The sequence below is a fragment of the Anopheles coustani genome, chromosome 2 (assembly GCF_943734705.1).
Source record: "Anopheles coustani chromosome 2, idAnoCousDA_361_x.2, whole genome shotgun sequence".
Lineage (NCBI taxonomy): Eukaryota > Metazoa > Arthropoda > Insecta > Diptera > Culicidae > Anopheles > Anopheles coustani.
This window is the reverse complement of record NC_071289.1, coordinates 6944035-6971868: the sequence shown is the minus strand read 5'-3', so window position 1 is coordinate 6971868 and position 27834 is coordinate 6944035. Positions and strand designations below refer to the sequence as shown.

General features: G+C 49.9%; 1 protein-coding gene across 1 annotated transcript; it reads right to left on the bottom strand.

The window, feature by feature from the left end:
* Positions 1-20: 20 nt before the first annotated feature.
* LOC131263322 (collagen alpha-1(IV) chain) lies at positions 21-26820 on the bottom strand. Its single transcript, XM_058265503.1, has 7 exons — positions 26653-26820; positions 6053-6235; positions 4526-5981; positions 4098-4446; positions 1141-4024; positions 848-1071; positions 21-770 (listed from the first exon to the last, which is right to left on the bottom strand). Exons 1-7 carry the CDS (start codon positions 26818-26820, stop codon positions 581-583), a joined length of 5454 nt encoding a protein of 1817 aa, XP_058121486.1. The 3' UTR covers positions 21-580.
* Between the last annotated feature and the right edge of the window lie 1014 nt (positions 26821-27834).

Here is a 27834-nt window from a genome sequence, read left to right as displayed (position 1 = left end):
AAAGCACACCAAAAGGCTGGTACGGTTTGGTATTTTTATTAATCGAATAATTCGCTTACATATTCGTTTCATTGGTTTTGACTGCTTTCTCGTTTGTTTCTCCCTTTTATAAAGCTGTTACAGTTAAATGTGGGAACGAAAGTATTCCTGCTGTGTGACACGTATGATTAGAAACCTACAAGAATGTTACACGGATGATCAACACGACTGGGACAGAGGAAGGATGTCTGCATTTTTGGGGAAATAGAAGCTATCTCATGTCTATCACCACAAGGTAAGTTTACTGTTTAAGGGATTTCCGGGTGCTTCTGTGTGTGCAGCGTTTTTATACAGATAGGATCGTTATGGCAGTTTTGTTATTAGAACACAGCGATTAGCGATTACTTTGGATCGTATCTACCGAACGACTTATCGACGTAAGAAGGAATCAAAATCTCTAGCCTCGCTCCTATTTTAACGAGGGAAAACTGCACCTCCAGCGCACGGTGATGGCACATTTAAATATAAGCGTCCTCATATCCTCCGGGGAAGGATGCGAGCACTTTCCTATCGATAACGCTCCTTAACACTCCTTCTCCTCCTAGCCCTGGTTGCGGTTACGATTGCGGTTACGACCGGCCGTGACCCGTCTCCTGGGAACCGGTTGCGCCGGTGGTGGGTAGAGTGGCCGTGAAACCGTTTCTATCGGAGGTACACGCAGTGCGGACGCACTTATGTGGTTTCCGTTCAGCGAGGTCATAATACCAGCCTTTCGACGGCATACGATACACCTTTGGGGAAGAAAACAAGATGATTTGATTGATGTAGTTCTGATTGATTGAAAATGATTTTCCCTATGCCTACTTACCGGCTCACTTTGCTAGTCTGGTGCGCTTTGAGCGTTTGCTGTTGAGGCCTATTGAACTGCATTGCATCATCTATGATGGTCAGCCAGAAGGAAGATATTCCATCGTAGAAGTTGCACGTTCCATGTCCGTGGCATTCGATGACGGGTTGTGACCGGAACTCTTCCATACACGAACCAGGCGATACAAAGTCCTGACCGAAGCCTCCGGAGTTATCAGATGTATGCTATCGAAAGTGTAAGTGGAATATGGATCGGTCATTCCTGAAAGGTTGCAGACGGTTCCGTGTGCTTACCATTGCGTAACTGTAACCAAGCCAGAGTTCTTCCCAGCCGTTGGGACAATCTGGAATGCTCATCGATTGGCTGTGGAGAGCCATGACGCGCGTGCTTGACTCGCAGACGCTGCACCGGGAAATGTACCGCTCAACCTGATCCGCTGGTATTGGGGCCATCGACATTGGCATGGGCTCCGGCGTGGCCAGCCAGATTGTGTCGTCATTGTTCGAGGCGTAGTTGCAAACGTTATTGATATCACAGAACAGGAACGGCATCGTGCTGAAACGCCGTAGGCACGAACCGGCCGAACCCAGATCCTGTCCGACGGAGCGACTGTTGGCGATGACGTTCACCAGCGAGTAGCCGTCCCACAGCTTGTACGTGTTGATCGGACACTCGGGAATGTCGACCTTTTGCGAGTGCTTAGCGAAAAGGTACCCGAGATTCCGCTGTGGTGGTGGTGGCCGTGCCGGATCGCCTGGCATTCCTGGTACACCGGCGAGTCCTTCCAGACCGTCTCTACCCGGCGCACCGACGATGCCGCGCTCACCCTTCATACCTTCCATACCGACGGAACCCTGTTCGCCCGGCATTCCCGGCATACCTTTGGGTCCGCGCGTGCCAGGGTATCCCGGTGGTCCAGGATCTCCCTCGTCGCCCAGTACTCCTTTCAGTCCAGGGGTGCCGCGATCACCAGGTTGCGTCGGTCGCCAGTTGTCCAGTGGTGGAAGATCACCGACCTCGCCCTTTGTACCCTTGAAGCCAACTAAGCCAGGGTAGCCTTCCGTTCCCACGTCACCTTGCTCTCCCTTGGGACCAGACATTCCACGGAAACCACCCAATCCAGGGCTTCCACGATCGCCCGGGAAACCTTCAGGGCCCGGAAGTCCGTCCAATCCCGGCAGACCATTATCTCCCGGATCACCGCGGAATCCGGGCAACATTGGACCAATGCTTCCCGGCAGTCCTCTCGGGCCAGGTGCGCCCATCAAGCCTTCGGGACCTGGCATGCCTGGCAGACCTTCCATTCCCGGTGGGCCTTCAAGACCGACCGATCCTCTGATACCCTTCAGTGCACCATAAACCATACCAGGCTGTCCGGCAAGACCCATCGGTCCATTGTCACCATAATCTCCAGGGGCACCCTTGTTTCCGGGGAGGCCGGGGCGCCCTGTGAAGCCATCGTATCCAGCATCACCTTGATCACCGGGCTCTGGGCGGTACTCGAGCTCTCCGGGAAGTCCTTTCATTCCTCGATCACCCCGCTGACCCTTCGGGCCATCGCGTCCTTCGATGCCAGCCATTCCGACGTATCCAGGAAGTCCCTGGTCTCCCTTGCGTCCCGGGTTTCCTCGGAGTCCTTTCAGACCCATCGGCCCTTCGTCACCTTCCGGACCCTCGAGAGCGAAATCACCTTGGTCACCCTTCTGAGCCGCTCGCATCAGCATTTCGCCTGGTATTCCCGGTAGTCCAGGGTCTCCTCGAGGTCCTGGGGCACCCGGTAAGCCAGCCAGACCATTGTCGCCACGATAGCCCTTTTCACCAAAGAATCCTGGCGGTCCGTCGAGTCCAGGATCTCCGGACAAGCCACGTGAACCCTGCTCGCCACGCTGGCCCAAAGGTCCCCGTAGTCCAGGACGGCCCGGTCGGCCAGCAATGCCTGAGGGACCGTCACGGCCCCTATCACCGGTGATGCCCTTCGGTCCAAGAACTCCCACATCACCTCGCTCGCCCTTCGCACCGGGCCGGCCTGGCATTCCCGGGTAGCCTGGAGCTCCCTTTTGTCCTTTTACGCCCGTGATTCCATCGATGACCTGTCCAGCATCGCCTTCCTCTCCCTTCCGTCCCATTGGTCCTGGACGCGCATCGTATCCGTTTGGCCCGGTAATGCCAGGAAGTCCCGGTTCACCCTTCATGCCGCTGAACGATGCACCACCCTTCCTTCCTCGTGGTCCCACATCGCCGAAGTCACCACGCTCTCCCTTTCGTCCCGGTGCACCGTCTCGTCCCGGGAAACCCATGTCGCCTTGATCACCAAAGGGACCCTTCGGACCGCGGAATCCAGCCAAACCACGTGCACCAGTCAATCCCGGATGTCCTGGATCACCGACCATGCCACGTTCGCCCTGGTAGCCTTCCTCGCCCATATCGCCCATGCGTCCAGTGAATCCGCGCTCACCGGGCACTCCAGGATCTCCGGAGAGTCCCGGCACTCCATCACGTCCGATATCGCCCGTTTCACCTTTCGGGCCTTGCGGTCCCTCGATGCCGAAGTCGCCTCGTTCACCCTTATCGCCGTATGGTGCCTCTAGGCCGTCGCGTCCTGGCAGTCCCGGAGCACCGCGTGCGCCATAGATAATGTCTCCCGGTTGACCCTTATTGCCACGCAGACCCGATCGTCCCAGCGGGCCCACATCGCCTCGCTCACCCTTGACACCCGATGGTCCGTTCTGTCCGCGGATACCTTCTGGACCTTTGAAGCCTTTGTCACCGATCTCGCCGTAGAAACCACCGTCACCTTCCACTCCTTTCTCGCCCATCAGAATGGGGCGGCCGGGATCACCACGTTGACCTCGGAGTCCCGGCAGTCCGGGCATACCGTCGGGTCCTGGCATTCCTTCGAAACCCGGATCGCCAGCAGGTCCATGGTCACCGATCACACCATAGTAGCCTTTGTGACCCTGCGGTCCCTGTATGCTCACACCGGTCAGACCCGCTGGACCATCCAGACCTCGCATTCCATACGGTCCTTCGTCGCCCTTAAAACCTTTCTCGCCTATCGGGCCCTGATCGCCCGGTTCGCCGACGCCTCCTTTATCACCAAACAGGTCCACGTGCATCTCCGATGTAGCACCAGGCGAACCACGATCTCCCTGGTCTCCTCGCTCACCCTTTGCTCCTCTGGAATAATGTAAAAATAAAACAAAACTTGTTAACAGCAATTCCTTGATGAAATGAGCCACCTCCAACGTACTTGTCTCCCAATTGTCCGGGTGTGCCCCGAATCGACCAGATGTTGTACTCGTTCACGAATGCATCACGACCGGGTACTCCAGGGCGACCGTCTATTCCCGGCAGCCCATCGACGCCAGGTCGTCCAGGTACGCCGTCGTCACCGTACTCGCCGATGTCGCCGTGACGTCCGTCATATCCGATCGGACCTACGTCACCAAAATCGCCTGTAGGTCCTTGCTCTCCGCGTGGTCCTCTGTCACCTGGTTCACCCCGTTCGGGAACAATGGCGGCCCCAATCGCACGTCGTACCACACCGTCTCGACCTCGTTGACCAGGAACTCCTGCTTCGCCCATCTCACCAACCGGACCTGATCCAATCGAATCGAAGGAGAATATGGTAAATGGGTTTGTCTTAATTTGAATAAACTAAGCATGATTGGTCCCTACCTTGTCGGCCCAGGATTCCCTTTTCGCCCTGCTTGCCCGGAACTCCCTTGTAGCCCCGTGGTCCTGGAAGACCCCGGTTGCCATCGTATCCGTCCAGTCCGGGGCGTCCGATGTCACCATCTTCTCCCTTCACACCCTTCGGTCCGGGCGGGCAGGTTCCACAATCCTCTCCTCGGTAGCCCTTGTCTCCCTTGGCGCCATTGAAGCCATTGAAGCCCCAATCGCCCGGAGGTCCAGCTCGTCCTGGCAATCCTTCCGGACCGGGCGGCCCTGTGACGTTAACGCCAACTCCCGGCAGCCCTTTGTCGCCCGGCTCACCGTCGTCACCTTGGTCGCCCTTGTCACCGAACTCTCCGTTAAGTCCGTTGGTGCCAGGCTCACCCTTCGCTCCGAGCAGACTGCGGCCAGGATATCCAGCCTGACCTTTCACTCCCGGCATTCCCGGTGTTCCTCGGAGACCCATCGATCCCGGTGGTCCTCCTTCACCGTCGTCTCCACGCTGGCCCGAGGTCGTAGTACCCTTCGGTCCTTGTCGACCGTTTACACCGGGATCGCCCGGTGGACCGGGGGGTCCCATCGGACCACGAAGACCTTTATTGCCGGGGATTCCACTGATGCCGGGCCGTCCCGGCGGTCCCATATCACCCTGGGGTCCCTGCGGGCCAATCACGATCGGTGCCAGCTCCGGTCGGTATTCTCCCTTCGCTCCCGGTGGTCCCTGAATTCCGGGGTATCCTGGTTGGCCTTCGTCTCCGGTGAGACCCTTGTCTCCCGGTTGCCCATCACGGCCTGCGTATCCCGGGGCACCTTTCTCGCCCTTCTCGCCCTGCATTCCAGGTGGGCCAACCTTACCCAGCTTACCACGATCGCCGATGTTGCCTTCCTCGCCCTTGAAACCCTTCTGGCCCCGTTCGCCCTGCATTCCTTCCTCGCCCTTCATGCCCGTATGGCCGTGCGCACCGTCGAAGCCGCGGTCTCCCTTCGGACCCTTCATGCCCCGGTTGACGGTGGTGTTTTTGCCAATGAGATAGTAGTACGGTTCGCCCGGCTCACCCGGTTCTCCGGGGCAGAAGCTTTCGCTTGCCTCACCCTTGTCACCGCGCTGCCCTGGCCACCCGTCCTCGCCTGCCTCACCAGTCGTTCCATCGTAACCGCGGGCACCTCGTTCACCCTTCCAGCCGGTTATTCCATTCAGTCCAGGCGTTCCCGGTACACCGCGATCACCCTTCGTCCCCTTCGAGTTGATACCGCCCTCGCCGGAGTCACCCCGTGGACCCTGCAATCCCGCCGGACCCTGTGGTCCTCGCTCGCCCGGAGGTCCAGGGTAGCCGGGCGTTCCCATCGCCCCGTCCGTGCCGTTACAACCATCGATTCCGTGCGGCCCACGGTAACCGGGTTCGCCGAAAAGTCCGGGATACCCGGACGCTCCCAGTGGTCCTCGCTCGCCAGTGTCACCCTGGGGAAGAAAAGTAAATAACGCTCAGTGCAGGTGCGTTGCGGGCTGCATTCCAGTTGCACTTCACCTACCCGATACCCTTTGGGGCCCATGGTGCCGGCCTCTCCTCGGTTTCCGTATTCACCGCGAGTACCCGGCGGACCGTCGAAGCCAACGTCTCCCGGATCACCGCTCTGTCCAGGCACTCCGTGCGGTCCAATCTGTCCTTGTGAGCCCTTTAATCCTGCACAGTCGCATACTGTTTGATTGCAAACCTGAAGCGAAACAGAATGGGGAAAGGGAACAAATAAAATCACGGAGAGAACTAAGCAAAGCATGCATATGTCTGGCGATCAGAATTGGATCTAGTCCCTTGAATGATTCGAATGACCTAAATTCAGTAGTGAAATAGTTTTTCCACATCCCACACCACATACACACCAACACGGTGGTGCAATCGGTTGTCGGTTGAGGGTTGTAAAAATAGAAGAAGAAAAAAAAACAAACGGATCGGTTCTACCGGACTCCAGACTCGATGCCGGGGGCGAGTGAAGACTCACCGAAGCAGACGGTGGAAACCGATTCCGATTTTCCGAACTCCAAACGAAATACCAACGCTTCGGGATGAGTTTTCCATCATGCCGTTGGGTAAGCGGATATGCGTGGTCATAAAAGTGCCTTTCCGGCGGTGCGCAATTAATGTCGGCGAGGAGTGTTGTTAAAAACAACATTCGTTTGAATTCCGGGCAGCATCTGCAATTATTTACACATGTACGCCCGATGATACGTAGTTTGGGTTGGGAATGCTCCAACCTACGGCAGTATGCTAACGTCCCGGGGAACTCGTCTATATATGTCAGAATGGTTGGTCGCTGCCGTAAAACCTAATTATGTGACCTTTATTTGAGGCGCACGAATTGTGTGATGCAAGGGAGTTGGGGTATTTATACCAACACTCTTTCAACACGATCATTTTATACATTATCAATTGATCAGTACGAGTCTTAACTGCGTGGTATGTAGCTATCCAACATTCCGGAGATTTGGCAGGAATGCAGGACACATCCCGAGATGTACATTTAATGGCGGTGTGAAAGTACATCGAAAGGGGCGGGATGATCGGTATGCTTTCGCCAATCCGTTGGTGAGGGGCTAGATTTACATAATTATAGCCAGACCCCGAACGGCGGTACGTTTGACATTGACAGTGGAGCATGGAAGCGCGAGATCAATCGGGATCAAACTCGGTAAGAGCTCGAGGGCGCCTGTCGACTTCGTGACGTGGAATTTGTTTGGTCGGCGCACCTCATAAGCACACGATTCCTCAAACAACAACCCGGAGCATAATCTACTAATGTTACGCCGGAAGAGCTGCAGCATTGTACGGAGTTTTGTTTTGTTTCGGTGAGTTTAAACCACGAAGAGAGGGAAGTGTCTCGAAGGTGGGCCCTCTGAGGTTGCAGATCGGGAGGAGGAGCACCTTTTTCTCGCGGAATCACGCTTTTGCTCCTGTCTCCTCCAGGGCACACACCCCCCTACGAAGGGGGTCGTCCTTAATGTTGATTTTATGTACCACCCCGCGTGTCGAGACCAGAAACCCCTTGCACGTCTCTCGAGGGCCTAACTGGAAACAGGTTCCACGAGAAAGGGATTCTCTGGGAGGGTGGCCTAAAGGAATCACCAGGTCAGACGGGTGTAAGTTGTACGGGCGCAAGAATTTATGGCCTTCTTCTGGATGGGCGGCAGTGAGGCACAAGCGGGTTGGGGGCGGTACTGGAAACTCTTTCGAAAAACCAGTTAGCGAATGCATCAGCGAAATTTGCGCACCGACCGATGCATTTCGCCTTCCGAAACTCGTCGGCGGAGGCTTCCTTTGGGAGGTGGGAGGTGGACATGCTGGGCTTTCTGAGCAGTGTTGTGTGCCTGTGTTTGTTTCAATTTGTGACCGCCTCTTTCAGCTTCCTCTCTCTCTCGACACTGTTTTCAATCAGCGAGGTAAATAAAACAAAACATAATCAATTTAAAGGGAAAGGCAAAGGATGGCCCTTGGTGTTCAAGATTTTACCATTTTCTCGTTTTCTCGCGATCGATCACATGTTCATGCCGGAGTGCCTAAATATATTATTGCAACACCTTTTCTTAGCCGTCCGTCGTAACGATACGGAAAAGGTACATTCTCTCGCCGGAAGGGTTCGGGGTTTTTGGCGAAATACTTTCCGCTTAATGGCCGCTTTTGGGGCGGCCCGCGCTGATGATCATTAACCTTCTAATGGATAACGCGAACGGAGGATGAAGCCGAGTTGCCGATGATGTCAGAGATGCTCGTAAAAGGATGCTGGGTTTCTTTCTTTTGGTACAAGTAAAACATTGCCCATCAAATGCATTTTGAATTGGACCATTTCGAAATATGTTCGCGAATATGTTTTAGCTTGCATCTGATATTTTCATGTGCAATGTTTTTCGATTTTTGAAACTACTTAACTTTTCCTTTGATTAACATGTCAAACGTGTTTATTTAAATTGTATAAACAAAAGGAATTGATATCATTTTCGCAAAAAAATTGGTCTTATCTTTCTCTTTCGTTTTTAAATATCTTTTAATTGGTTCTCCTTTTTTACCCTCTCACTTTTAAAGACAGATTCATTTATCTACCATTGAGCGAAAGACAGCTATCGATGGAGCGAAGTCATTGGAATATATTCTTTGTGCCTTCCGATCGTGGATTATCTTATCGGAAGGTTTATTATTATTTTTAAAAACTCCAGCTCGTGTGGAAAAACGTTCCACGCAGATCGAGTCGTTAAAGCATGGCAAAGTGAGGTCACGGTTTTTTTTTTATGGAAATTTATTCCTTTTGTTTTTATCAGCGTGAGAAAAAGACACACTGCGTTCGAGCACGAAAACAAACATTTGGCCTCTCTCCAGATGGTTAATTTGTAGCGAAGATCACCGTGTTTGCCACCATGTTTAACAACATCGATGTCACGACCCGTTGGTGTCAAACGGTAGCCAAATGTTGGGTGGTCAGCCAGTGTAAAAAGTATCTAAAACATATGCACCCGATCCAACCCGGTCTGGGAGGGAGCGTAAATCATCGCCCGAGATGAGCGTCGGCCATAATTGCCATCGATTCGTGGAAGCGGCTTAACACTTGCCCGGGGCCCGCTCCAACCACCTATTAGAAAGACATCGAGATGTCTTAATAGCTATTAACCCGCCGTCGGACGGGCTGCTTCCGTTGCGAGTGTGAAACATGTGTTCCATGCCGCCTTGTGACAGTTGTGATGTCACCGGGTGTCGGGTTTTTGGGGGTGTCGTTTTACCGGACGATCCGGGTCGCGGTTCTACAGCTGGCTTTGAGCGAACCGCCTTGTGCTGGTCGGGAAAGTTTCGGCCAGGAAGCAAGCGATGAGCGATTTTCCAACACTCGCTAGGGACGTCTTGGTCGACTGTCAGTCAAAAATCGCCTTCAACTCTCGAAATCGGTCCAACGGCGCTGTTGCAATACCGTCCAGCTTCGTTCTCGGCTCGTTTACCTCACCTTACGTTCCATCGCTTAAAAGACGGCAGATAGATAAATCCCATTTCCGGACGGTTTCTCGTCCTACAGGCAAGGAAAACTCCGCCGGGAAGGAAACCATTCTCCGTGGGTTGCAGTGTTGCGTGGCGAAGGAAAACACCAAAACCCGGGACGGTGCATCGCGGAGCAGACGAAGGATGGCAAATTTGTTTATCCAAGAAATACTACACGACGTACAGAGCAACGGTTTCGAGATCGGGTTTTAACGCGTTGGCCATCGGGAAAAACGATCGATTGCGTGAGACACGAATGTTACGGCGTTGGGTTGGTAGCTTTTTTTTCCCAAAAAATGTAGGTTTTTTTTCTCCCATTCGACCGACGGGTTATTTGGGTCTTTGAAGATAATCGAAGCTGCAGGCGTAAACAAACAAGTGACCATGGAAGTTCGATTTCCGTCAACAGGAAGAAAACTCGGACCGGATTGTTTGTGATCATAATTTTGTTTGATGGGGTGCGATAATTTGTTTTACAGGTGAAAGTTTTGTTGTTTGTGACAGAGAGTTTCTCACACAGGAAAAGTTTTATGAAACGATCATTTCGTAATTGGTAATCCAGATTAAAACAAAGTCTAATAATATTTATCGCCACGATGCGTTTTCGTTAATTAATTTATGGAATATTATGTTTATTTTTTCTTTTATGTTATCGGTTCAACGCAAACCAAGTCTCGTTCGAACCATGCACATCCCGCAAACGATCGCCGTTGATCTTATCCTCGGCAAAGCATCATTTGCACCACATTCCAGTGCTGACAGATGCAATATCATTGCACAAATGTACAGGCGCATATACAATGCATCTTCCACCAACGATTGGCGGGGGGGGGGGGGGGGGGGGGGGGTGTATGTGTGTGGAAATAATAAAAACCGAAATGCAGATCGCCACGGGATCTCGTGCACTCACGAGGCTGATGTTGATGATGATGATGGGATGCAGAGTGTGTGCCGTGGCAATAATAAAAACAAATATTCTCTAAATTGATAATTAGTGTGCGGAATATGCTGCTTTCATGGCAGTGAGTGAGTGCAGAAAAGCACGATGCACGGCTGCAATTGCACTTGGTGTAATGGACATCGTAAACTGCAACTGGTAAAGATGATCGCTTATGCATATTGTATGGGTTCGGGGTTTTTTTTTTTTTGCGACACGCGCACGTTGCAAGGCGAGCAGGGCAAAGGATTGCCGCCGAGCCGAATGCAGTTCATTTATATCGTTCGGTCACATAAACACGCGCAAGTACAAAGCAAACATCGCGGATCGCGGAAACGGCCCCGTTCCGGATCATCACGTAAATCTTGCATCATCAGCTCTAAATATTTTTTACTTCTACTCTGCAAGACACAACCCCGACTGGGTCGGTTCTTTTTACCCTTTCGGTTTGGATATGTCTTTCTGGCAGGTTTTTTTTCCAACTCCACATGCGGGTGATTGTTTTTTGCTCATTCCTTTTATTTGTCTCTCTCTCTTTCACTTTCGGCGCCAAAGATCCGGCGATCCGCGATTCCGATCGGCACCGATTCCTTTTATTAGAGTTTCCACCGCACATGTTCGCGTGATGCGGAAAACACATGCTCTCCAGCCACACGGACACAAACACATACACAGCGAAGATGAGATGATCGTGATGTTGTTTTTTTTGTTCGGCACGCAGAGGAAATGCGTGGGATTCCGTGAATTTTCCACCTCGGTTCGTTTGGTGACATTTCAACGGTGAGTCAAAGTCAAGTGCGTGACAACCTTCCGTCGGAAGGTCGCACGTGAAAACAGGTTCACACAATTTATTTGCCTAAAATGCTTGTTAGAAAATTGCCAAAAACTAATATCAAAATAGCGCGTCATATGTTTAATTGTATTGAAAAATGTTGTTGATAATCGATGGTTCCTCAATTTTTCCCCCCTGTCAAAATATGTATCTACCATGTTTGTGCCGTTCTTTTTGGCATCGTATCGTAGGCCCGGCCAAGAATGCCCTTACGTTCGCAGGTTTCCGGTTGCAACGGCGCAAGTTCATTAACTTTTCGTTTCTGCTGATAGTGAACTCGGTCCGGGAGTTTGTGCGGGAAAGGCGCGAAAAACCGTTCCCGAGCAGGTCGATCGCCTGTCGCCCGTGTGTATGTGAGGATGGGTTTTCATTTCACAAAGCATTTGATTTCAATGCCCCAATGCACTTCCCTCGATGGGAAGAATTGATTCTGTGAAAAGGTGGAGGATTGTCATTGCATCATTAAGTTCATAATAAATTGGAAAACAATCTTCCGATAACTGAGTAGAATGCGAGTATGTGTACAACAACTAGTAATAATAGAAAAAAATATTAAGGCTCATATGTCCTCTTTTTTGATGTTATAAAAATAAAATATAGGTTATTTAATTAATTAACCACCCCACCGAAAACCACGCGCGCATCAGAGCAAGACACTAATTATTTATCCCGCCAGCATAAAGATTTTCTTAAGAAAAAAACATTTCGCAGGCGGATCCGATGAATGAAGTTTCTTCCTCCGCTTTATCATTCATGGTTTTACCGCAAGCAAAACTTATGAATGAGTGTGCCTGTTGTGGTCCATCCAGCTAATCCCCGACCGTCAAACCGACTTGTACGCTTCCTTTTGGGGGAGCTATTTCTGTTTCTTTTGCTTACCATGTCTTATTATTTTTGTTGCTGCTGTGCGAAAGTCAGTTCAACAACCAGTTTCCCACCCGACAACCGCGACGATGACGATATCCAGATTAGGGATTGCTTGGAGCGAGCACAAGTCCCTTCTGCCGGTTGACGATACAATGATAGTTTCCCAACTTGGTAGTGAAGTTTATTTTTTATTTTTCATTCTGACTCCACCACCGCAACGTCGTGGTCCATTGAGGAGTTGGTTTACTATCGCGCTCCGAGTGGGATAAAATCGGCTTCCGAAGTGAGACTCTTGGTATGAAATTAAATAAAAAAATACTTCCAACCATATCCCTCGGCTAATATCTTGCGTGCGTATCGACACTTCCTGGCCTCGACGCCTCATGTGGGAGAGCAGAAGAAGTTACTTCCGGCGGACCGCATAGAATTACATGGGTTTTGCGCTTATGATTAGCGCACAAGGGCGCGATATGTTTCTCATGCTATCAGCAATTAAATAAACTTACGAGAAAAAATAACACACTACACTTTGCTGTTCATGTTCTCTAACACCGCACACCGATTGCTCATTGGGGTGAATTTGTAACACATTGATAACGCCACCAGCTCGAGGCGAGTAGTGTGTCTTATTTGTGGATCAAGAGCGCGTACAAAATAAGAACAACGCACAGGATCAGGACACGTGTCCGCTGAAGGACACACACACACACAACTCATTCATCTCAGGAAATAGGTTATCTTGGGGCCAGCTTTTCTGTTACAACACAAAAAAAAACACATAACACACGCGAATCCAAGGGCTCGATCCGGATGTGAGAAGATTCTGTTACGCAAAGGGTTGCTTGTGATAAATGTTGCCATGCTGTAGCGACATTGTTGCAATGCGATGTTTAACCGTAGATCAGACGGAATCGCTTTGCAAATGACTCCTTCCAGCTGGGATTGATCGTACCGACGATTAATAGGAAATAAGCGCATCATCTGTTCTGGATCAGACTCACCGTTTCCATCACATCATTCGGGAACAGAATAAATCTCACTTGTAGTGAAATTAATTTTTGGAAAACGCATTTTTACCAACACACCCTCCCCGTAGGGTGTAGGTGGAGTTGTCGGGCAATAAAAACTCGGTTCGAGTAGATTGAAAACAGGCACTTCCTGACGGTAGCGATAATTTATTGGTGTGCCATAAATTACCCAACCAAGTGGCTAGATTTTCATCTCACCCATCCTACACACATGCGAATTTGAGCCTTTTTTTCTCGCTGTTGAGTGACTTCATTCACTACTTACTGGAACCCAACTGGAAGTTTGAAGTTGGATGTTTATTGATGTTCGCGAGATCGCTGACTTCGAAGGTGTTTCTTTTTCGAATGGAGAAAGCTTTGGGGTTTGGTGTTAAGATATACCATATTTTATTCGGATGGACTTTCCTTGATGCAGCTCTTCAACAGTGTTCCAGTATAGTGTGCAATAGTAGTTGCACTTTAAATTAAGTGATTTTTCTTCATTCGTTTCTACTATTCCCGACTGGAACCGCGGGCGTACTTCTCCACCTCTCTGCCTGCTTTGATCTGCACCGGGCTGCAATTACACGCAAATTAAACAATTAAGCGTGTAAATATGCACTCGTGGCCTACTTGATACATCTCGTTTACAGCCCAATCTGGTCAGCAGCGGCCGAGTGCAGGCAGTCCGCTTGTCGCCTTCGAAAAACGTCCTCATTCTAACCCATTCCAGCAGTGCGTTGATATCATCTGCTAATTATGTCATACCGGAATGACACTTTTCCCGCGCGGATGGTGTCATCGGCAAATTACATCAACATTCTTCGCGAAATGCTCGCCATTCTGAGATGGTGGAACGGTCGTAGCCAGATGGTGCATCGCTTTGGTTCTAACTGACCGGAGGGCTCAGGCGTTGTGGAGGAGTTCTTAACCCAACGGAACACGTTCTTCTGGTCAATGTTGGCTAGCGGCCAACGAGCTGCTTCACTAAAGTGGTAACTCGCGATCACTCCAATCGTTCCCATTGGCGGGGGGAAGTCCAGGGAACGTGTTGAAGGAAATGGAGCAGAGACCCGCCGAGACTTTGGTCCGCTTCATGGGTGGTCCTGGGACGCATTAGGAGAAACCCGTAGGTTCCATCTGCACGAGATGATTTATGCAACCGCAGGCGTTGAGATCTGGGGATGTGTTCAACTCCCCGCAATGGTTCATTACTTCGTCCCCGTGTTACCGCACTTCGCACCGCGCAACGGGTCAAATTTGATCGATGTTTATCCGATTGACTAACATTGCGGCAGCAAATGGTCGCGGTTTATTTTCGTAGCGCACGCCACATTTGGGCCTTCTGGTGCCGCTACCGTTTGCCGAGAAAGTGGTGCACGACGTGGAGATCTCGTGTCAGTGGGAGGAAGCCGAACTTGAACACATATTATTAGCCTTTGCTAAGCAACTGCGCTAACATCGGGTGTTAAATAACGCCATGTTTTGCTTGAAAGTCACGTAAGGACAATAACAGGGAAAGAGTACAGTTAAACAAATGGCAGCAATTCAATTACTCCAAAGTTTGCCAACTATTACCGATGGCATATCAAAGGAGAACATGCGAGTTAACGATTAAATTCAATGATTTACAGGGTGATTACGTTTGGGGAGTGTTTCATTAAACCCGAGATAAACCTCTATTCCGCTCGATTTACGGCTATCTGGTGCGACATTCGCTTTTTGCAGTCGCCTTTTTGTTGACTAGAGTTCCACTGCTAATAAACTGTTTAGCACTTCCAATTTGTCCGGCGCGTCATCCTTTCCTAGATTGCTGCGGTTTTATAGGACCAGCTCCATAAACGGGCCGTGGCCAAACGCTTGCTTATGCCAAAAATTTCGCTTTCAAGCAAGAGAGGTTTGGATTGTTGTCTGCCTCCTTCGGGCCACGCCAAGCCCGGAGCGCGCGGAGGACGCAAATCGGATTGGTGATCGAAAAGATCAGCCAACGCCAACGCAACCGGCAACAGATCTCCAGGCCGCCGCAGTGCGACTGTCTGGGAGTTTGACAAGGAGTAAGAAATAAGAAAACCTCTGAGGATTCGATTTCGTCGCACACCTTACCGCGTTGTAATCGTAAAGTCCGGCAACAAAACCTTTCTCATCCAGGTCCATGTCGAGACCAAAACCAAGAAACTCCACACACACACTCTCTCGCTAGCGAGCGGTCGGACAGGCACGCATTAGGTCAGCATCGAACTGACCGGTTCATGTGGGAGTCGGCCGGCACACGATAATAAATTTTGCAATATTCTACCCAAACTCCACCGTGAATGCGTTTGTCGCGAAACCACCCCCCAATGCAGCGCGAATGTGCGTCTTGCAAACCCGGTCGGCACTTGCTACTAGGATGCAATTATCCCATCTCATCACCAACCGAGGGCGTTCAGTGATGTCAAGCGCTTGACATAGACCCCAGGGAAGATGTTAAACACCGTGTGGAGCTCTACTTCAAAGGGCCTAGACCTCGAAGGAACCCCCCGCGGTTTACCGACCAACCGTCCCGTGTGTGACAAAGTGCCGCAAAGGGCAACGAAGGTAAACGCACGGCAGTTTTGATTTATTACTCGAAAGTCTCCAGCCGACGAAACGCCCGTTTCCAGCTCTACTCTTCGCTGGCGCTTTATGGCGCACCGGAGCGCTTGCATAATGCTACGCCCGGTTGCATATGGTTTCATGCGAAGATGTCACGGGCATCCTACAGGAACGGAGATCGTGCAGGTCTTTGCAAGAAACTCCGCAGGCCGGAGTAGAGTAGAGTAGAGTAGAGGTTCGGTGCATCTGGGCGACCTTTGCCGTGGCAATGTTTGCGTGCGTGCGTGTAAAAGGTAAAACTAGGTGCAAGGTCTTCTTCTGGCACGACAAGATGACGACCAAATGGAACTGAACCAATTAGCCTGTGTGCCAAATAACCGACTGTGTCCGTGTGTGTTACTCTGGGTGGAGCCGGATACTACATGTTAAACACATGAGCTTCTTAAAGCAACATGTGGGGAACGTACCAATAATATCTTACTACTTGTGAATGCCTTCTTTTCAGCACCGAACGAAACCCCTCATTCACTAAAGAGTATCTTATGGGCAGTATTTTAAATTGGATACCATGAAAACTCTGCGAAATCATTTTTGATCGTCAAATAAATTCGGAGACACACTAAACTCACTTTAATTAGTTCTTAAACGAAGACATGGAAGGATTCCGGTTGCATTAAATGAAGAGAGAGATTTCCCGCGCATTCGGGGACTGGGGAAATTAGTTTGCACATAACTCAAACCATTTCATGCCGATGTGTTGGGATTAACCGGACTGCTGACTCCATCCAATTGTCCGTCTCCAAGTTCCTGCCTGTACAAGAGAGAAAAAGAAAACTCCCTCCCTGGTCACGTCTGCATTTGGTTCGAAAACTCCGAGTGGGCCAACCGAAGCCAGAAAGAGACGATCACACAAGGCAAGTTGGGGGGGAGAAAAAAAAAACCTAATGGAAAACACAATCCAATGTCCCGCCATGTGAGTTCGACTGGGTCCGGTAAAAATAGAAAGAACTAGGAAAGAGTCTGAAAATAAATTCCTGCACCATAAACAAAACCGCCCGAAAGGGAAGGGCGGAAAACCAACTGGCGTCCGCTCGGGATGCACTGCGTTGCACCGTCGCATTCTGGATTGGGAAGATGCAGTACTGCAGGGTCTCGGAAACCTTCGTAGGTAGATCAGTCGCTTATGTCGAAGGTAGTAAGTTCCAGAAAGTACTAGACTCGGTTGGGAACCAGTGTGGGGAGTGATTGGGATCGGGACAGCAACACTTTCTACTTTACGTGTAGGCTGCTGACCAGCCGGAAAGAAGACTATCTACGTGAGACTTAATGTGACTCAAACTAGTTGACCTATTTTCTGCATCTGAAGTTTTTCACTTTCATTTTTTTGTAGAAGTAAAGTATTATATTTTGTCTTTTCAGTTTTTTTTTAGGAATGCCCACCACATCTTGGGATGTTTTTCTCGGAAACGCATCAAATGGCCAACATCTGCCGGGTGGGTTCTGCCGCGCTTCGCCAGAAAACCGCACAGGAATAAACTTTGTTTACACGAATATCATGTTCCAGACCTCATATGGCCCTGTGACTTTTGATGTTCCAACGATGGAGCACTTATATTCCTAGACGACCAACGGAAGCCGCCGGGCTTCGTATGTGGGGCGTTGAAATGTTCCCCCTTGATCTTTGACGCGGCGATAATGAGTTCTGTATGCGAATAGCAATCAATCATTTTCCAATCGATTACGTAAACCGGCCGCCGAAAAGATGGTGCTCAAAAACAAGACAAGGATGAGAAGGACCGTTCCGAGTTTAATTCGCGCGAGATATTCACTGGATGTACCTTCAGCCAGTTTACGGAATGGTGTTCGATTTGCTTCTGCTTCCTCTAGTATCTCATACATGTGAATCATCGGTGGTTTGGTTGCATTTGCTCTTCTCGAAAAAGGTTAAACAAAAACAGCCGAATAAACGGAACACTCCCACCGACATCGTTCCGACGATGAAAACGGTCCACGGCTCGGCAAGCAAACGCCCAAGGCAGCACTGGAGTCGGCAGTTTTTCCCTTCGAGCTGGGACCAACACCGAAAATCGTCCGCCCGACGATGATGCTATTTTTGAACTGCCACTGGATGGAGCGATGGAAATTTTCAATATTTTATTGCACCTTCTGTGTCACGAGGCAGTGTCTTGGCAGCGCTTGGTGCGCTAGCCCCTTTTTTTCTTCGCTCCAAGGGGGAAAGCGTGTGGCGTCGATCGGTCGATGGAAAGTGTGGCCGAGTCGTTTGCTGGAAATCGTCGGGAAAACCCATTTACCTGCATGTTCACGAAACGATTTATTCGATCGTCGGTGACGTAAAGATGTACCGGAGCAATCATCATTATTGGTAGTCCCGAGAGACACATCAGCTATGCTATAGGGGGCAGAGGCACAACACACCGAGCTCAAGTGGAAATTTTAGGGTCGGGGACGTTGTGTTTGTTTGTTTTCACCAAGAACCTCGTCGATGACACATAAGAGCGTTTGGTCATCACTTTTATATTGTTTCTACATGCTAATCAATTTGCCTCATGATCTTGCCTTTGCCTAAAGCAACATCTTACTGATTCTCCAACGCATCGCATTTGCATATGGTCAGCGCAGTCCCTGTAAATGGAGATTTCTCATACAGCGTCATCCATTAACAGAACTTAATCTCTGCCTGTCGTTCCACCATTTCGTACCGAAACGAACGATCTTTTTATGGCACCACGGTCAAAGAAGGAAGCCATGTGAGGCATAAAACGGCACCGGTTCCATTTTTGGTGCGATTTTCGCACGAGACGGCATCGTTGCCGAAGTGAACCAGATACAGATACGACGCTTTGCATACGCATACCTATCGTACCCATTGATGTGGTGCAACTCGGGGAGCAGTCACGTGCGGTTGGAATAAGCAAGAACTTGCTCCGTGGAACTGAACCATATGTTAACACAATCTAACACCGTGTCGTCTCCAGTGAGATCAGTGATCGGAAGATCAGCGTGGATCTTTTTATTTTGTTTACCTACAAACAGTCCTGCCCATGGATCGACAACGGGAAAGTCCCTTGCGGTAGGAGATGCTCCCGTGAACCGCACAGTTCACGCCACGCACTCCTCCCATATGGAACGCACGATGCAAAGCCGCCGTCTATAGCTGTGCAGCTGGGAGAATCCGTTGCACAATAAATTTCACGCTCAGAATCTTGAAATAGTACCAACGAAAGATCAACAAACGTTTGACGACGTCTCTTCTCACGCCTCGAGATGATCGGTTGCAAAAGCTGCATAAACTTTTTTGTTTGAAACTATAAATATCGCTTGCGGCAAAAAAAGGAAGTGGAGCATCTCCTAGGCAACTATGCGTCACTCTAGTCTCGAGGCGAGCTCTCAAGAGCAATCTGGAGAATGCGTGTTTGAAGTGAACTCCGGCGAGCTCAAAGCCAATGAGCCGATTCGCGGCGCGGCGTCGAAACCAACACCCGATACGGGATATCGATAGCCACTTAGTCACTTCGAGACGCCGCCGATCGGTCCATTTAGGTGCCTATGGTCAGAGCGAAGACGGTTCCCGGGCGCTTCAACGGTAGCATTCAACCTCACCCAATTGGTTGTCGAGTCGGATAAGATAGATGGAAGTGACGGGCGTTTAGGGCATTGAAAGATTATTTAACAACATTCGCACCCGCCACGTGCTTCTAGACGACTATGTTGGATGGAGCGTGATTGAGTGAGCCTTCGCTGCGAAGCGAAGAAGTGGAAGATATAATGATACAAATTTGTTACCAAAATTAGAGATTATTATGACAAGTGTCTCGAGGGTCCGATAATAATGTGTTTGAAATAACTACAGTGGGATAAAGGAGGGATTTGATTCCAATTCTAAGAGGCACACAGATGTTCTATATTACTTTATGTATCGTTGCGTCCTACCGGACAAGAAGCCACATTGCCATGCTCCGGTTAAGGAAGACGGTTGTTCACAAACCCATCACAACCTACGCTCTCGAAATTCCGTCAGTAGAAATCCACCGAAACTGATACTATTTTCAACAGCTGATCATCCGGGCATGCATGGCTAGTGCTTCCCTTTAAGGAAACATCCACTCCCGGACGATCGGATCAGATTCCAATCTTTTCCATCTTCTCTTCCCCTCCGAGGAGTGTGGGTTTTCCCTTTTTCTTCGGGCTGCTGGAGACGTAAAACCGTTCGAAAGTGTTTACATTAGGTTCCTAGCAGCTAATTTATTCCCTAGTAATAGCCGAGGCGCATCATTTGCAGGTCATAGGTTCATCCCTCGTGGCTCGCCGAGTGGATGATTGCTGGGAAAGGGTAACGACTTAGTATGCTCCAATTTACGTAACTTTAAGAGTCGAATGTGACATGAAACCTGAAGTACCAGGAAAGCAAGTAATGTGCATTGAACCCAGCGCGTGTCAGGTTTCATATTCATTGAACATACAGGTTCCCAAAAGAACGGATGGAAGTTGAATCAATTCTGCTTGGTGAGAAACATTTTAAATGTACATATCAACGATAAAAGTTCAGAAGATTATTCATTCAAGCAAGCAGCGCCACACTCGGCTACTAAGATTGTGTCACATTATGACATATTGCTACACTAAGCTGCCCCTGATCGCATCCTGGGCGGCTATCGGCGTGGGTCGTCGAAATTACTATCAGCTGGAGGAAGAGCCTCAACACTCTTTCTCTGTCTCGACTCCAACACATCAAACACCCGCGATAGTTCTCGACCCTGTTGACACAATGTCAAACGGCCCCCGGGCGGTCGGCAACAGAGCGCCCGGACTCTTCTTGGGGGCATGAAGTTTTGCAGCTGCAAATAATCAAAACCCGCCGCCCGCCGGAACTTGTCGGCGCGTACAGGTCTGCGTCGCGCTTCTCAAGCGGAATGCATTTCACTATGTAAATAAGGGTGCAATCTTTTCCTGCTCGCGTGTTCCACATCGCACACATTTGTTTGCTCGGTTCCGCCGTTCGAGTGTTGAAGCAAAGCGGTTGGCAGATGCATATCATCATAAAGGGAACAGCATCCCGGGATGGTAGCGAAGAAGAAGGAATATGCACATGTTCCGTGCACTCGACCGAAACCAAGCCCGACCCGACCGACCGTCCGCCCGCCCAACGGAAGTTTCGGAAGGAAGCAGCATAGCGTCATGGTTCGAAAATAAACTGGAGCACTGGCGGGCGAAACCGAAAACGTGCCGAATGTCGCTGCATCGGAGTGCGGATTTGCTATGCTGTCGGTGGCACATTTCTGAACCGAGCACCCTGCCCGACCGTCGGATTGCAATACAATCGGTCGGAGCAGCGATGACGTTGGCGCCCCAGCAACGATCACAGCACGCATAAAGCATGAGAATTTGTTGCTGTGAAGCCCGATGCTGTGGTGGCATAAGCAAATGACTTTGTGGGTGTAATTGGAAAGATGTTTATCGCAGCGCCCGAAGAGACTTTGGAGGGTCTTTGTGTGTGTGCGTGTGCGTGGGGGTAACATAAATTGATCTAAAGCCAGTCAACTCATTGGGACGCGCTGATGTTCGGTTGCTGTCGATCCTATGTTTCAACGTTGACGAGCGAATTAGAATTAATATTCATCAACAGATTACACATGACATAACGCGTCAGATTAGTTCCTAGTTGATAGCTTAATTTAAACAATTGTTACAGAAGGAGTCGTCGATCCAGAAGTGGGATATTGAGTAGAGATCGCAGACGATCGTCACCGATAGGTAAACTAGATGGACCGGTTCTGGAGGAGTATTCTATTGGCTGGTAAGTATTACCAAATCTTACTGGTACTAAAAGTAGTACATTTGTTTGTTTCAGTTCCAAAGACAATCGGTTTCGGAAAAAATCAACAACCGTCATCTCTTAGTGCCGCAGCATAGAAACCTCAATCGCGACGGCCCAGTTTCGTGCGCGCCTCGACTCAAACGTACGACACCGGCGGCTCTCCAGAAGGCCACTGGACCCTCCCGACGCGCTTATCAGCCGCAACCGCGCAAGGTTCACCGGAAAAGGTTAGAATGACGAACCCGCTAATCAGTCGTCCACTGCAAAAATGAAACAATCCAGCGCCGTCGTCGCGGCCACAACCATCGGCCAACCACATGTGTGCATGCTGTAATGGTACGAAAATAACATCGCCGGCAGACGGATCTTCATCGCACCAGTTGTGGTGTGTTTTTGCCCGGGGCACATCAAAAACGCGATCGCCGCCAGCAAACCACCGAATCAATTGAGCGGAGCCTGGCCAGCTCGGCATGTGTTTGTAGAAGTAGTTCTGCTGGGCGACCGTTGCTATCAGCTTCCAAGACCACTGGTTGCGGTGTCGGTTGCGAAACAAGCCCACGTTCCGGAGTGAATGATAAGGTATTCGGTAAATCCGTCAGCGCGCGCAACGATTCTCGAACCGAAGGGCCGGTTTGAATGGGACGAAAGGATTTCAATGCGAAAGGGACATCAACGCTGCGTCAGGAAGCGAAACCTGGGTACTCTTTGGGTGGTTCTAGGGCGGACTTATTTCCCGTTGGAAGTGATTCGATGTGAGGAACTCGCACTGAACCCTACGATAACCTTTGCATGGTTTAATGATCAGACACCGAACGAAATGTGCCATCGCAGCGCACCAGAAATATGAATGAGCCGAGAAAAACCGACAAGATTAGATTGATTCGAATATTTTAATGGGCGACGGTTCGTGTTCCGCAATAAAATGAGATGGGAAGTATGGCTAAATAGTAGGAATGCGTACAAGATCGTGACAATGTATTCGATTTGAATTTATGTCTTTTTAGTGAACCAGTATATTATTTTATATTCAATCATATCCAGATCACTTTACAAGTGTCTGCAATCGAATACCACACTCCACCATAATGTTCTGGGATTGAAACACATCAATACTACATATTGCTAGGCGCACAGAACAACGACGGTGCTCACTGAAAATATTTTCTAACTCCTAGCGTGCGAATAAATATTTTCCGAAACGGGTGGAAACGCGGCCACCACCGGCAGGCAAATAGTTGTTGTATATTTTCCCAACCGTCGCCCATGTGGCCGATGATGTCAGTGGACCTGACGCAAGATCTGCTTAATGTCGCGACCCACTCGCCAGGAAAGTGCGGTGCACCAACGCAGCAGAAGATGTCGGTGCATCCCGTTCGTGAGGGGCGATTGGCGATCGATGCGCTTGCAAAATAAACAACAGGAAGAAGGCATGCACCGGTAAGCATGAATGAATATTCGAACTCGATCGAAGCGGGACCACGTAATATAAAGCAACGATCGAGCTGTGCACAAATGTGCATCGCAAACAACAATAAACAACAACCGAGGCGATAGGTAACGTTCACCGGATGGAAGCGCTTCGTACATCGCGACCAAGTTGTTCCTGTTGGTCGTCTTACGCCTCGGTCACTACCATCTTTGAGCCCGTCAGCGTAAGTCATAGCGAAAGTGATTTGCCTTCGTTGTGCTACTTTGTAAATGAGTTGAGCAGATCTTCTGTCCAGCCCTGGAGGGTAAGGGACAACGGTTAATGCAATTTCTACCGCAATGGAATGGAATTTACTCGTGTTAATTAATTGCCTACAAGCAGCACGAAAACATGAATACGCCTACAATAAACCGTCATCTTACGCCGACCGCACGGAAGATGATGCGGACCTGACAAGAGTGGCTCGAAATTAGTGCACGCGAGTACATCGTTGTCGCGTCCAATTGTGGCACAGATTGTCTGGGGTGATAGAAGGCAATAGACAACGGGCTACCCAACAGAGCACAATTCGACTTCGTCCTCTGTTTAACATGCGAGGGTAAAGAAAGGACAATCTGTTCGTTCGTGCGTGCCATAGAGTCATTCGGGGGAGGGGACGTTGGTTTAATCGATGGAAATCTCCGACGATAAAGAAGAAGGAAGCGGACAGATCCTTCCTCCTTCCGAGGTGGAACGACGAACGAGCTTCATTATCTTGTTGGGCCACCAATTCAATTGAGCTCAATCTGGCGCAATTAACGAGCCCGATGCGGAAGTGAAAGGTAACAAAGATTGCGATATGCACGCAAGCGATCATTTTAAACAATTTTAAAGGTAACATTGTTGGTGAGAAATGTTACAAAAATGTGTTACTTCTACAATGTTGAATCAAACCTAAAAAACCATTAGTTTTTTGTTGTCCATTGTAAGCGCAATTTCAAAATATTCCTGCTGCTATCAGCAAGATGAAATATCTCGACGTTACGTTTGGTTTGGCTAGCAGCCTAGCCATTGAAAAGAATACGTTCTTCAATTAGCTCTCCACATGGAGCATAAACTCTTATCAGTCAGTCGATTCGGCGAAAAACCTTGACGTAGACACCGAAATCGAAAAAAAAGGAACCCAGAACATCGATAACCTTTCGTACTCGGGATAAGAGATGTTCTTCCTGCAACAGTAAATAGAAGTAATGTCCTTCAAAAGGCTCCATATGTGAATGTCGAATTCCTAGTCGCTAGTAGACACATCGTCAAAGCGTACAAATTTATAAATATCACTAAAACTGATACGGATTGCCGCTGCTACTTCGAGGTACATGTTTTTACGCGCGGAATCAGAATGCCTTCAATTCGTTTCTGTTGTTTTACCTCCTTTTTTCCAGCGGGGTTTTTTTTTAATTTACTAACCTCAGAACGAGACACATCTTCCTACCTTCTTCTGTCGTTTCTCCCGCGACGAAGAGCCTCCTATGATTTGCTCCGATCAAATTGCTAACCGCCAAGCCACTTTAGCCAGCACATTCCGCTGGTGGGAAAACATGTTGGCATCGTTTAGATATAGGCACAGATTTAACAACTGGAGTGCGTCTTCGCTCGGGTCGGTTGGCGTCGGGCATTATTCTCCGCACCGCGCTGCTCGATCCTGTTGCGTTTGTTTTCGCGGACCAGACAATTCGGGGAAGCGAGACATAGCCCCCTCCCTGGGGCCCTGCAGACGTCAGGCTGCCCGGGTTAAAAGGAAAACTGCAAAACCGGCACAAACTGCTCCAGGCGGAGCTTACATGGCAGTTTGGGTTCGGGAAACAAGTGAAGGAAAGGAACAAGTGGCAAGTTAATGCGCCCCGACGGATCAGATTCGGAAGAACATGTCCAGCTCGACGGAATTAGACCGCAGGAGGACAAAAAAAAACAGGGCATCAACATAAAGCGAAGCGCGTTCCACGAGATTGATGTCACCGGGCTATATTCTTCCCCGGCCTCCCGGCGGTGGCCCTGGCCTGATAGGGCGGCCACTCGGAATTGTGTACGCCCTTACGATTCGTCGGGGGAGCGCAGGGTAGTGGAAGTAATATAATTCCACTGCTCGGATGAGATAATGCCAACGGTGGCGTTTGGCTGGCGAGAGTGGCTTGAAATTTGTAATTACGACACTCGACGCTCGTTCGGGCGGCACCGGATCGCGAAGAAGGCCCCCCCCGCTCGCTCGCTACTTTGTAACGGCGCATCCGTCCGGGGCCCCGCTTCCGGAACGAGAACGGAAGCCGAGCGCGCAACATCCGTGCGCGTTTCGGTGCGTGGCAAAGGCACAGCTGCGGCACGGAAGAAGGCGGGCAAAGAGTCGCTTATCACGACTTACGAAAGTAAGGGCTTACCATTGGCCGCGAGCGCGCGCAGCTAGACGGAAGGAACGAGGAAGAAGGCGTTAAAAATAACACTCAACTTTAACCTCATTTTTTGCCGTCAATACCGGGAACTGTGCGTCTTGCGGGATCGCTTCAGGGCGCTTCTTCCTCGCGCTGGCCAGCCAACCAGCCAGCCGTTTCCCAGTTTGATAAGGACGCGCTGCGAATCGCGCTCCCGGGGCGGATGGGAGAGTTTTCAAAGGACTGTCGGTGGCGGAGAGGAGTTACGGAAGAGCGGTTGTGGCCCGGGGGAACCGCTGCTGGAAGTTTGCTGGCGGAGACAAAAACCGACGCAACCTGCTCGCTCCCTCGGAGGATCGTGTTTCGCTGGCGCGCTTTGTCAGGAAGCTACGTCCGCAACAAATCGCAAACCACCACGCTCTTTCATTCGCAGGATTTGAACTTAGTACCGAGGCACATTTTTTCGCTTTTTATCGACTTGCGCTATGGACGCAACGTTTAAAAGCAATGCCCTGTGGTGATAACACTAGACATGGTATAAACACGTGGACGATGTTCGTGTGGTTTCGAAATGGCAGTTTCTATTCTGCAAAACATATTTAAATGTATTTAAAGTAAAATGAAATTTTCCTAAATGCCACAAATAAACTCATCATAAAAATGAACCGCAACGAAAAGTCTTCATAATAAAAATATAATATTCAGTAAGAATGTAACTGCCTTCGACGAAATACGTACCGAGGTACCAAAAAAGTTAAAAACATTCTGCGATAAAAATACTGTTGAAACTGTCCAACAAATTATGTTAAAATATCAAGAAGGGAAATAGTAATTTACATTTGGTCATTTTTATTCAAATCACAACATCAAGTCGGTTAGAACAAGAAAACATACATCAATTAAATAAACAAACATCTACTTGGGAAATGAAGTAATGAAAAGCAAAGAAAAGTTCGATGAACATAATCAAAATTGAGATTTTTTTGTTCATCTTGGATTCGCATTGCAACTGTGTACAAATTATCGGTTGGTTGTGTGCTTTAAGAATTAAAGTAAACATTCAAATAATATTAAACTACTTAGGCCATCTTCAAATTTATAAGAAAATTAAACAAATTAATCTAATATGCAATGTTGCTGTGAACAAAACGTAGCGAACCCCAATGCGGTTTATGGGCAACATATTCTAGAAGAATAAAATGTGTGATGATAAAATTGTGTCTTGCACACATACCACTGCCGTTGATGGCTGTATCAGCTGGAGGAGGCACGTAGCCAGACACAGCGACACGCCAAGTGTGACCGGATGGCTCCGTTCGGTTCGCGAGGGCGATGGCTTCCGGCGGACGGTGTCCTTATTTCCCAGACCCCCCGGGAGCGCGGGGTCCCTGGGCCGGCGCATGGCTTACGGCGTTCGGAGGCCTTTCCGCTGGGGGTTCGTGATTTTTCCACCTGCAAGTCTACTCTCACTTCAAACTCCCGGCCACTCCGGATCTACACCGGTACACATGCACAACACGAATGGCGCAGGAAAGGGCCGAGGATTTTCACCGGGTTTTCGACAAAGAAAGGAACTATAACACGATGATCGCGAATCCTTCCTCGCACGGAAGGATCAACACGTGCCACGCGGGAGAAAGTGTTCGGCTCGGGAAATTCACGTCAAGCAAAAAAAAAAACAAGTCGCGAGCGCCGCGTACGGAAAACACGAACCCGGGCCCCGGGGTTTTCGCTGGACACCAAGCAACACGCGCGCTCCGATCGAATGTTCTGAACGTTCGAACCGCTACTAAACGGCGCGGCCTGCACGGCCTCACGCTCAAGCCAGCGCGCACAGAGGTCCTGCGGTTCGGGCCCGGCCAGCATCCCGTCCACCACCACGATCCGCACGGTCCCGCGCCCTCGAACCGGGCCGAGCGCGAGCCGAACGCGACCCGATCCGCGACCGGATCGCTCGATCGCGCATCCGCGCGCACGGAAGAGCTCGAGAAAATAGCCCCGAACGGTGGCCAAGTCAGTACAGTGTGAACGATCGGACGCGCTGGATCGGTAGCTGGTCCCGTCCACTTCTCTAAAGGCCCCGGTGCTGGTGTGCTCCCGACCCAGTGAGGCACTTGGACACATTTTTTGCTCCTCTACTCTCTGTGCTTCTAGTGTGGTTTTTCTTCCCGTGTTTTTCTTTTTTCATTCCTTGCCCACCCAACGGTGCGGACGGATCCGCCGCCCTTTCCCACACCGACACGCGCGACCAAGTGTGCAGTGAAAGAGGGGGCCCCGATCGTAGGAAGGATCGTGTAACCGTACGCCCGCTTTTCCAGCGTTTTCCTTCGCGATGGCTCCAGAGTTTTGTGAATTCTCGCTGCGCGTCGGGAGATCGTGTTTGCGCGGATTTGCCTTCGGTCGTCCGTCCGGCGCT